Genomic DNA, 10,975 nt, shown 5'->3' on the forward strand with positions numbered 1-10,975 from the left:
TTTTTTAATAAACCTCTCCAAAGTGATGCCTTTGTGTTTGGGCGGGCCACAGCTTGTTGACTGACTCTCTCCTTCCTGGTCGTGCAGCTGCAGCGCGTGATCGTGCCGGAGCAGCCCAAGGTGCGCGCGCGCGGCCGGCACGCCGTGGGCTTCCTGGTGCAGCCCGACAACGACTCCCTCATCTCCCCCATCGAGAGGCTGGCCCTGGCGGCGGGCTGCACGCCCGTGCCCACCACGTGCCCCATGCGCGCCGACCTGTTCGTGGATCCCAGCCGGCGGAGGAAACGCTCGTTCTACGCGCCGCACAACCACCTCGCCAGCAGGCTGAGGGAGACGGCGGCGTCCTGAGGGGCCGGGCCGGGCCTGGCCACAACTGACCTCGACCTCAGCCTCTTGCGAATGACGCGCTCCTTCAGTCCGATGCGAGTTCAATCAAAGTGACATGAATGTGACTGAGATTATTGGGCTCAGCTTCGAGAACGAAATATCATATTGATCTCTATGCGAGGAGCAGAGCTAAATTTTACTTTCCAACAAAATTATTTTTAAAGATTGTATAGTGTACGTATATTTTAGGTCAATAAAACATTCCAAAGCTATGTTGGTTATGATTGGTTTTACACATTCACTGACAACAAAACCAAAATAAATTGCTTTCAAAGGTTTATTGTTTAGAAACACTTAATTAAATAACACTACTCTAAATTACAATCCAGTCCTTATAAGTTATGTCAAACATGCCAGTAGAAAAATAACGTTTAATACCGCCCTTTAAAAACTAAGTCAAAGAATTCAACATTTAATTAAAATAGGGGTTTGGGAAAGTCCACAAAGTTGTTGATAATTAAAACCACAATAGAATGATAAACCATTCAAAGTACAATAGGGGGGAAAAAACTGCAGAACAACAGTAGAGGACTAATTTCCTCTATGGTGAAATGGCACTACAGTTAATCACAGCTCGCAATATCATGATAGGCATTAAAATTACTTGGATTTTACAAGCTGATCTTTGCCTGAAGCTTTTAGTTTCTCTTTGTGGGAAAGTACGGATGATACTGTAATTAAAGTAAACAAAAAAATAAATTACTATATAGTACATTAATATGTCAAAGGGTCCTCCTGACAGTCAAAATACTCACTCGGTGTTCGTCGAATTCGATTTCCAAACAAACTCTGTTGACGGAAATTCGCGGCCTCTTCAGCAAGCTTGTTCTTTTCTAATTTCTTGGCTAGCATGATGTTCCTCAAAGGGACAACCCCAAATCTAGTTGATCCAAGGACACCTTCTAAAGGTACATAATCTGCCTGAAGCATTCTCTGCTTTTCCATCTTACGGGCTAAATGGAAACAAGAAAATTATTAGTACCATGGAAATGAATACGCTACTATTTGAAATGCATTTCAGAATCTTAGGCATACCCAATTTTTTAGCTTTCTTCCTTTCAAGATACTCTTGTTCTTCTTTTGACACTGCTGCAGCAGCCACTCTCTCCTTTGAACCATCAGCGCGTCTCACAAGTTTGGTAGGGGGCTGTTCACTGAGAGATTCTAAGAACTCTTCCGGCAAGCGCTTGGGCAACTTCTGAAAGGTAACATTTTATATTACAAATCAACCTTAAAACTACCCTTTCTCCATGCTGTAAATTAAAGGAATGGTTATGCATGTACTTACAGATGTGCTAGCATTATTCTCCCCATCAAAATAAATTTTGTAAGATGATCCATCCACTGATATGCCTGAAGTTCAAAAAAACAGATCAGAATATTAGATTTTAAGTCTCCATGAAATGTATTCAATCGCTGAGACTTCAGTTAAACTTGCCTGTTGAGGAATTTACTTCTCGACCCTCAAGGTGTTTGGCTTTCCGTTTCTGCTTCTTTTTTAGCTTTTCCAGCTGTAAGAATAGATTAGATTAGAATGTTATGAGAAAATTTAACACTTTAAATAAAAAGGTAAAAATAAAATAATACCTTAGCAAGCTTTTCCTCTCTCATCCTTTCCTGCTTGATTTTGAGTTTCTGCTTTTTCAATTCCTTTTGTTTTTTAATACTTTCAGCAGCCGCAGATAATTCTGCAAGTGCAGATTCTTTTCCAGCAGCAAATGAGACAGAGGTGGGTGCATCATCAGAATCAGAACCATTACCATTTGTAGGCTCAACCAAAGCTGCATTATTTTTTTTCTTCTTTTTGAGTATTTTGGCAGATGTCCCATCATTGACATCTAATGGACTTGGGTCAAAGGATCCATGTGATTTCTTCTTTAATTTCTTTTGAGGTTTAGCAACTCCCGAGTTATCTTCAGTGTTTTTGTCAACAGCAATATTTTTCTTTGTTTTTTTCCCCCTGATTTCATGAAGTTCTTCCAATGCATGGACCTGATTCTCCATGACTGACAGCTTAGCCTTTTTCTTCTTCTTCTTAACTAGTTTTACAGTGTCTTCAGACTCAGCTTCAGTGCTTGCTTGTTCTTTGTCATTTTTCTTTTTCTTCTTTAGTTTCATGGCATCTGTAGGTTCAGCTTTTTCTGTAACTTTTTTCTTCTTTTTCAAAGGTTGTTCAGACCCCTCTTCTACTGTAGCTGCTCTGGCTTTTTTCTTTGCCTTTTTAATTTCATGCATTTGAGCCTCTGATTCATTTTCTATGTTGCTTTGATCCTTGTTTTTCCTCTTCCTTTTTAATGGTTTGTCAGATTCCACTGATTCATTTTCCACATTGGTGGCAAGCTGTTTAAGTTTATTCTTCTTTGTCTTCTTTATCTTTTGTTCACCTGATGCTATGTCATGATTAGTATTAACTTGAACTAACTTCTTTTTCTTTTTTTTCTTTAATGTCTCAGCAGGATCAGAGCGAACTAGCTCAACACAATCCGCAGATTCTTCAGAGGCGATATCAACAAAATCGTCAAGGAGAGTTGCAATATTGTCATTGGTAGAAATCATTGAGGTAGGCACATCACTCTGAAGAAGATTCACACTCATTTTCTTATTTGAGATGCTATTATCAGAATCAGGCAGACTCTTTCGTTTATTGACACTATTAACCAACTCACTTGAAGCACCCAGAACTTCAAAGTTTTGGTCTGTGATTTTACTGGTATTAAAATCTGTGGATCCAACTTTTCGTTTCCTACTTGTTTTGTCACTATGAATGACTTCGATAACTTCATCATCAGATGCTTGACAATTGGAAGTTGTAACTTTCAATCCTGGCGACAAAGTTTGGGTGACAGATTTAAGATTAGATTCTCCTTCTATCACATCTGACCCATCTGAATCATCCTCATTGGCCTCTACTTGCTTCATGCGTTCCAGCTTTGCCTTCCTTCTTTCTTCCTTCTCAATTTTCTTCTTGGCTTTCTTTTCAAGCCGTTTTTCCCTTTTGGATTTAGTGGCAGGGGAAGAGAATTGCTGCCACTTGTCAGCATCATCGTCTTCTTGGTCATCAAAATCTGAGACACTTCCTCCACTAAGCAAAAATGCAGCATCTTTGTAGACTTTACTTGAAATAGAAGCCTTAAATTTGGATGGCTTATCAATGTTATCTTCAGTATCACTTGGAGCCAAGACCTCAGTGGATTTTTTGAAAGGGGATTTTCTCTCTAAACTTTTGATAGAAGTGTCATTTGTCAAGTTCTCAATGTGATGTGACACATTCATTTGAGAAGATGGGCGACTTGTTGACAATGAATGCTCACTTTCCACATTTGTTCCAGTATGAGAACCAAATGACACATCTTGCTCATTAAAAACTGTCGATTTCTCAAATGCATGATTTGGAGAACAGTGTGACTTATTAAATGAATTTTCTGAAGATGAGGGAGTCAAAGTTAAGTTTTTCAGTTTCGCTTGATCTTGTTTGATGGGAGAGACATTCAGATCCTCAGACATTCCAATTTTTGTTTTGTCATTAAATGATGATGAGTTATCAGCATGTGAACTTCCTTTTGAAATATTGTTGCTGTGAGAAATTGATAATGACTCTTCCACTTCACTATTCAACACACCTGACTTCAAAGGACTTTTGTGTGGAAGGGATCCTGTAGATACTCTGGATTTTCCCATGCCTTCTGACTCAAAGGTTTGCTCGGAAAGAGTGTTTCCTGTAGAAGCTCTATGTGATGTTGAGGCTGAAGTGCCAATACTTCTGGGATTGGAGTCACTTTCATGACTTTCGACATCCTCTGAATCAACATCCTCGGAATCATCATCACCATCATCATCTACCTGATCAGAAAATCGATCGGATGACATCACGTTAGATTTGGTTGGAGGAACAGATTTGCTTGGTGTCAAAGAAAGTCTTCCAGATGATCTGCTCAGGGACTGGTTTGACACCTTGGATTTTTCGAGCAAACTTACTTCTTTCACTGGTGATTGTTCTTTTAGACAGGCAGTAGGAGTAGAGGATGCAAAATAACTTCTCAAATTAGCTACATCTCTAGGAGTTAGATGTGGGCTATTATCCAGCCTGATAGGCGATGATTTGTTTGAAGTCAATGATAATCTTCCAAGAGAACTTCTTTGAGATTTATCCAGCTCTGGAGATTTTAAGGGAGATGCAGAGGTACTACCAGTTGACTTCCTACTTGACTTTTCACCTTGGTCCTCATTTTCAGTATCAGGATTAATGATATTAGATGACTTTTCAGAACCAATAGACTTTCTTTGAGACTTTTCCAGTTCTGGGGACTTGACTGGTGATACTGAATCCCTTCCAATTGATTTTCTGCTTAATTTGTCAGACTTATTGTCTGCATTGTCAGGATCAATGTTACTCACCGACTTATTAGACAAGAGTGATAGACCCCCAACAGACATCCTCTGAGATTTTTCCACTTCTGGAGACTTCACTGGTGATGTAGAATCCCTTCCAACTGATTTTCTGCTGGACTTTTCAAGTTCTGGTGACTTGGATGGAGATAAAGAATCTCTTCCAATAGATTTCCTACTGGATTTTTCAAGTTGAACATCATCTGCACTATCAGGATCTGTGTTCTTCAAAGATGTAAGAGAAAACCGTCCAACAGACAATCTCTTAGAATTTCCTAGTTCTGGGGACTTTACAGGTGATACAGAATCTCTTCCACTGGATTTCCTGCTTGATTTTTCAGGTTGAATCTCATCATTATCACGATCAAGGTCAATAATTAATGATTTTTGAGAGTTAAGAGAGAGCCGGCCCATTGAATTCCTTTGGGACTCTGGAGACTTGATTGAAGATAAAGACAATCTACCAGTAGATTTCCTACTTGAGTGGTCAGCTTGAGTCTCATGATCATCTTCAGGGTTGGTGTCACTAGTAATGTTAGAAGCCAGTGAAAACCTATTAGCAGATTTTCTTTGAGATTTTTCCAGTTCTGGGGACTTTACTGAAGATAGAGAAGCTCTTGAAATAGATTGTCTCCCAGACTTCCCCTGATCAACATCTTCAGTTTGCTTGGTTGGAGAGTTTTTAAAAGGGGTCTCAATAAACTTATTTCCAGTAGAACTTCGTCGTGATTTTTCCAATTCAGTCTTTGACTTGTTCAGGTGGTCTTCTAAACTGTTAACATTGTCCTCAGAAAGTATCTCATTAATTTCTGCAGAGGTTGTCTCACTTTCAACCAGTCCTTTCTTACCAGTCTCTTCAAGTGCATTTTCAACAAACTTTGACAGTGATAGTCTTTTACTGGAATTCAGAGACTTGTCAAGCTCTAATTTTCTTGAACTTACATTAGTAGAGGAGTCAACATCTTCGGGAGAAGATTCATTCAGTTTTTCACTTTCATTTGCATCTGAGTTACTTAGGGGCGTTTCCACAAACTTAGACAATGACAGCCTACCAGAGTTCCTGCGTGGCCTTTCAGTGTTGGCATTTTGAGAGCCAACACTGACACGGAGTGGCTTGCCATCCACAGACTGAGATTGTGAATCTAAATCAACAGTCATTATTTCATCTGAAGGCTTCTGCAGAGGTGACTCAATAAATTGGGCAGGTTTTGAAGGTGTGGATTTCCTTGAAGTCAAAGAAAGCCTACCTTGAGATCGGCGGGATTTTTGAATTGAACTATTATCAGACTCCTCATTTACATCAATTATCTCAATCTCCTCATTTGTAAGGGAAGCTCTCTTCTTGCTTGCAGAACCTGAATCATCTAGGTTTAGCTGTCTGGGTGTAGTAAAAGAGATGTCAGATAACTTAACCATGGGACTTTTGTCCTTAGAACTAGATCGTTTGACCTCAGCAGAATTTGGTGTTTTCCCAGACAAAGGCATTGCTGGAGAAACATTTGAAGACAATGGTGTTATGCTTTTAGATGAGGTATTTAAATCACTTGCTGCAGGAGAGTTGGTTTTCTTGATATTTGGTGACCCTTCCGGTAATTCAGAAATTACACTAGCTTCAGAGAAAGTCGGGGATGGAACTGGTGACAAATTCCTACGGGAAGCTCGAGTTCGCCTTTGAGGTGATTGAGCATTAGAAGCTATGGTGGAAACTGATGTCACACTACTGATTGAGCTTCGACGAGTTCGACGAGTTGGTGGGAGGACAAGTTCTGAATCAGTTTCCTCTACCGGTTTCAGTGAGGCTCTAGTACGCCGAGTCACTGGTTTAGTATCCTCCTCAATACTTGAAAGGGTGCTCCTCTGCGACAGAGCAGTTTCAGTAGTATCAGCGAATGACCTTCTGGTAGACCTGCGAGCACGTTGGATTGGCTTGCCAGTTTCTGCTTCATCTTGGATGGAAGAAACGTCGTCTTGGGAAGCTACATCACTGATACTCTCAGAAACCCTGGCAGAACGTCTCCTGTTGACAGCTGGCTTGGGAGACATCGGTGGCTCCACAGGCGCACTAGAGAGACGTCTAACTTGACTGCGGGTAACACGGCTGGGAGAATCCAGTAAGGTTGATTGACGTCTTGTCTTCGCTACGAGATCTGCAATATCGAGACATTTTCAGTTAATAAAAAGAATTACAAGGGAAAAAAGAAAAACAAGGACCCCTCTTAAACCCAAGAGCCAAAGAAATTGTTTTCAAAAGAGCCAAAATAGTACGTTAAATCGATCACCAGAGGATAAAAACACCAATAAAAGATACAGGGCAAAACACGTGTTTAGTGAATAGTATTGCGCGCCATGAAACCGACAAGAAACCATTTCTTTCTTACCAGATCTCGGTGGCGAATTTTCGTCTGCATTGGACTCCATGGCTGTCAGCTGTCAGTTCCACAGTTGTTGATTTCAAAATAACGTTGACATCCAACGTAAAATACTTGAAAATACGAATAACAAGATCCCCCGCTTAGCTGTGATCACCCGTTACTGCCCTCCTCACGCCCTAACCCCCCTGCACGTTTGTCGGGCGGTTGAGCGCCAGTGTGTGCTGCCAACAAGCCACTTTGAACAGTTAAATTGAACGAGCTAGTTCGTCGACAAAAATAATCTGAAAAGACAACATACACATTGTTAATTCTTGTGCATTCAAAAGTATTAGAACTTATTTCCATTAGCGGAATAAAAAGAGTTCTCACAGTACATTTATTCTAGAGTTGGTATAACGCTTTGACGTTCGTGTTCTGGGAGCAGACAGTTCAAGAAGGCGTCGAGTGTGGAAAAATGCAAAATAGGTAGAAAAATGGTTGACAATTTACGGGTTTTTCGTTTTAACGGTTGACGATTTGTTATGACTGGTTATGTTGAGTAAAATTTCGAAGGCCGAGCGCTGCCCGTCATGTCTGGAACGCCCAAACATGACAGACAAGTATCAGGTAAGTCTTCCAAAACTGTCATCTTTGCTCAAGAAACACAGCTTATTGCTGCTTAGTTCACTTGAAAATTCGCTTAATTTGAATGAAAATGGTTGAATTTGGCCGTTAAAATGCCCCAATATCCTTACAAACTTTATTGAGTTTCATTTGTAGTGCAAGTCGGCCAAACCCATGATTTTAACTGAAACATATTGCTTGCCAAGTTACTAGTCGTCTAGGTTATAATTTTCACCAGACAGTCTGTCAGCTTGTAGCAGACTTCATTGTTTATTTACATAGCAAATGTAACAATTGGAATAATTATTATTATGAGCATGCATTGCAACTGTTTCCTTTACAAAGTAGAAATTGTTTTCACTACTCTGATTTCATCTCAAGTTTACTTGGAAAGACACAATTTTTTGTAATATTTTGCAATTGAACATTTAAAAAGAAAAAAAAAACAAATTTAAGAATGTTGATCAGAAATGTAAATGAAACAAGTGAATATCCTTAACTTAGTGTACTTAAAATAATACTTTCCATTATTGTATGGCTTGATAGTGTCCTACACATTCATAATTATTTGTTTTCATTTCCTGTGTTTCAACCCGATTGAATCAACAGTATGTTACTCTATGTTATTTGCAATGGCATTTTAGTGTTTTTACCAGTACCTGTGACTTATCTGCTCATTAGTATGAGCAGGTGTTTTGTACAGTCCCTTGAATTATTTCGCTTACACATGGACTTTCCACATTGCCCAACTTTAGTATTTGTCTAACAGTTAGTGATGTGAATTAGTGTCATGAAACAAAACTTTTATTTCCTGTATATCTGTCGTGTGTGGTGGTTGGTGCTCATCCTTTACAATAGTGGCAATAGCTCCCTATTAGGATGGCAGACGAGCCCGGGTGTGACCACAATTCGTAGGTGTTCCAACCCCTCACTCCCTCGCGATGCGCTCGCGCACTGAGCGCGTTAACACATCGCTAGAACACGTCCGACTTGCGCCATCGGCGTACCCGGCAGTTAACTCGGAGCCGGACCATGCTGGCGTTCCTACCCGCCCCCACAGCGGCTTGAGATAGGTCCTCCCCCCCGCGCAGGGCCTCCTCAGGGCCAACTCCCCCGCACCGCGAGGCCGGCAGCACCGCCGGCAGGTATCAGTCTCGAGTCGGTCGCGTCCGCAGCCCCACGGCACAGACCCCCCGCGTGCTAAGGGCGCCGAGGCCGCCGGAGCGAGTGTTCGCGCTGCCGGTTTTGCTTGACCTGTCGATTCGCCCCGACCGACCCGTCGCGACCGGGACGGCAGGCGGGAGCCGTTCCCTTCCGTTTTTCTCCTGCCCACCGCGGTGTGACGGTGTGTCTCGCCGAACCGGAGAGTGGAGTGGCACTTCCCTCCCGCCGCTTTCCCCCAATTGCGCGGGTCCGGCGCGCCTCGCCGCCCCCGCGCCCGCGCTGCGGGCTGAGCCTGTCCCTGCCCGTCATAGTGCGGTCAAGTGCCCCGCCGACGGACGGCCCGAGCCGCGCAGTCTGGACGAGCTGGACCTGGTCGTCGGACCACCCGCGCGAGGATGCCCCCGGGGCGCAACGCGACGCGCACCTACTGGGTTACTTCGCGCGAGGCTCACGAGGTCGCCGACGCCGAGGGCTGCGGCGGGGGCAGGTACGCGCCCCTGCAGGAGGAAGAGCTCGACGACGACTGGAGGGACGTCGCCGAGGGCGTCACGGACAGCGAGGAGGAGCGCGATGATGGTATGGCAAATGGCATCCCGCATCCCGCGGGTCTCTCATCATCAGCAGCAGCCTCGTGATGACTCCACCAATTGAATGGGAGGCTCCTCGGACTTTTAGCAAACGACCTCCAAGGTCGTATTCGGAATCTGGTCTAAAACGCCTCATTTGCTCTCGGCCGTGGCCACGCCCTCTCAGGGGGGCCGCCCCCGGGCCCCGCCGCCCTCCTCCACACCTGTTGCCCGCGTCTCGAGCGGAGCTGGCGGAGCGCGCGCGGCTGGATCCATCCATTTCGCCATTCGCTCCGCCGGGATCGGAAACCAATCGTTCATCGCTCGCGCTCCCCTCATCTCCGCTTACGCTAACGATGGGGCGGCCGCCCGAGAAATCGGCTGGAGGGAGCAGCAGCGAGCAGAGCAGCGTCGAGGCGGCCGGAACAAAGTGAACGCGCGCGAAACTCTGGCGAAGCGTAACGCTGGCCCAATGACGGAGTAGATTTACTACTGGCCCGGCTGATTTCTCTCTAGCCCGGCCAGAGGCACTAGCCGCAGGTGTGAGACATGGACTTGCAGGGGTTGTAACACCCGGAGACGATGGCCGTATGCCGCCGTCTCTCTCGCTCTTGCACCCCAAGTGCCGCGGCGGCGTGGCGTCCGCGTGTGGAGAGGAAAACGAGACGCGGTGCGGACCTTCTCGCGCGCGTTTAAATTTAGTGCGGCGCTGCGTGCGCGAGCGGACTGCCCCCCCCCCCGCCACCCTCACCCTTCATCGCGCCATCATAAAGTGTATAGAAAAGTAAAATTCGCGCAACTCTCCGCTTCCCTTCGTCCTGTTCGCGCAGTTGGCTCTATCCCCGCGGGGATATCTTTGTAGAACTGTGCACGAGTTCTTTGAGATTTAGTGAGTCGAATTTCAGAACTTTCCTCGGAATCTAATCAAATTAACATCCCCCCCAAAAAAAAATCCGAGCCGAATCGACTTGATTCGAATTGAAGTCTAAAGCTGAAGCTGTTGAAATACTGTCAAGTTATAAAAGCGAAGAAAAACCAACAAAATAAACAACACAATTTGCACAGCTTGAATACCACGGCCGATTTGGCGGACGCGAAATAAAAACACGCATTCTTCGCTCTGCTCGCTTTTATTTCCTGCTCATCCCTACGGCGCAGTAAGAAGAGGAATTTGAAGGCGCACCCCGAAAATAGCGGACCCATCCGTGGTGTGGGAAATTCCGAGCACGTGACGCGGAAAAATATGCTCAATCTTTCAAACTGTGGATTCTCATGCTTCGGTCGCACTGCGTTATTCGGAGTCATTCTCGGTGGTGGTGGTATGGCTTAATGGCCAGGCCTAGGCCCAGGACAAGCAGGGGCCCAGCTCTGCGCGCCCAGCCGGCTCCACGCCCGACACGATGCTACACTGTAAAAAATATTAGTAATTTTACAGTTCAGTGGGCTGGGAATTCGCAACACATGGATTGGAAATTTACTGTTTGGGCTGTAAAGTAG

The 10,975-nt window shown here is 44.3% G+C and overlaps 3 protein-coding genes across 6 annotated transcripts in view; 2 read left to right on the top strand and 1 right to left on the bottom strand.

Annotated features, from left to right (window-relative positions):
- LOC113211296 (uncharacterized) overlaps positions 1-599 on the top strand; it is a 29,691-nt gene extending 29,092 nt beyond the window's left edge. For all 3 annotated transcript variants that reach the window (XM_026429663.2, XM_026429740.2, XM_052271702.1), the window contains exon 7: positions 88-599. In XM_026429663.2, coding sequence (XP_026285448.1) covers positions 88-348 — 261 coding nt within the window. In that variant the 3' untranslated portion in view covers positions 349-599. The remainder of the gene's footprint in view (positions 1-87) is intronic.
- A 47-nt stretch (positions 600-646) lies between these two features.
- On the bottom strand, positions 647-7,342 carry LOC113211203 (uncharacterized). Its single transcript, XM_026429547.2, has 7 exons — positions 7,152-7,342; positions 1,975-6,920; positions 1,826-1,898; positions 1,676-1,740; positions 1,423-1,585; positions 1,143-1,340; positions 647-1,058 (listed from the first exon to the last, which is right to left on the bottom strand). Exons 1-7 carry the CDS (start codon positions 7,189-7,191, stop codon positions 988-990), a joined length of 5,556 nt encoding a protein of 1,851 aa, XP_026285332.1. The 5' UTR covers positions 7,192-7,342; the 3' UTR covers positions 647-987.
- Positions 7,343-7,560: 218 nt separating this feature from the next.
- Positions 7,561-10,975, top strand: part of LOC113209700 (guanine nucleotide-releasing factor 2) — a 19,041-nt gene continuing 15,626 nt past the window's right edge. For both annotated transcript variants that reach the window (XM_026427393.2, XM_026427546.2), the window contains exon 1: positions 7,561-7,751. In XM_026427393.2, coding sequence (XP_026283178.2) covers positions 7,715-7,751 — 37 coding nt within the window. In that variant the 5' untranslated portion in view covers positions 7,561-7,714. The remainder of the gene's footprint in view (positions 7,752-10,975) is intronic.

This window comes from Frankliniella occidentalis, unplaced genomic scaffold (assembly GCF_000697945.3).
Source record: "Frankliniella occidentalis isolate FOCC.00 unplaced genomic scaffold, Focc_3.1 Scaffold169, whole genome shotgun sequence".
NCBI classification, from domain to species: Eukaryota; Metazoa; Arthropoda; class Insecta; order Thysanoptera; family Thripidae; genus Frankliniella; species Frankliniella occidentalis.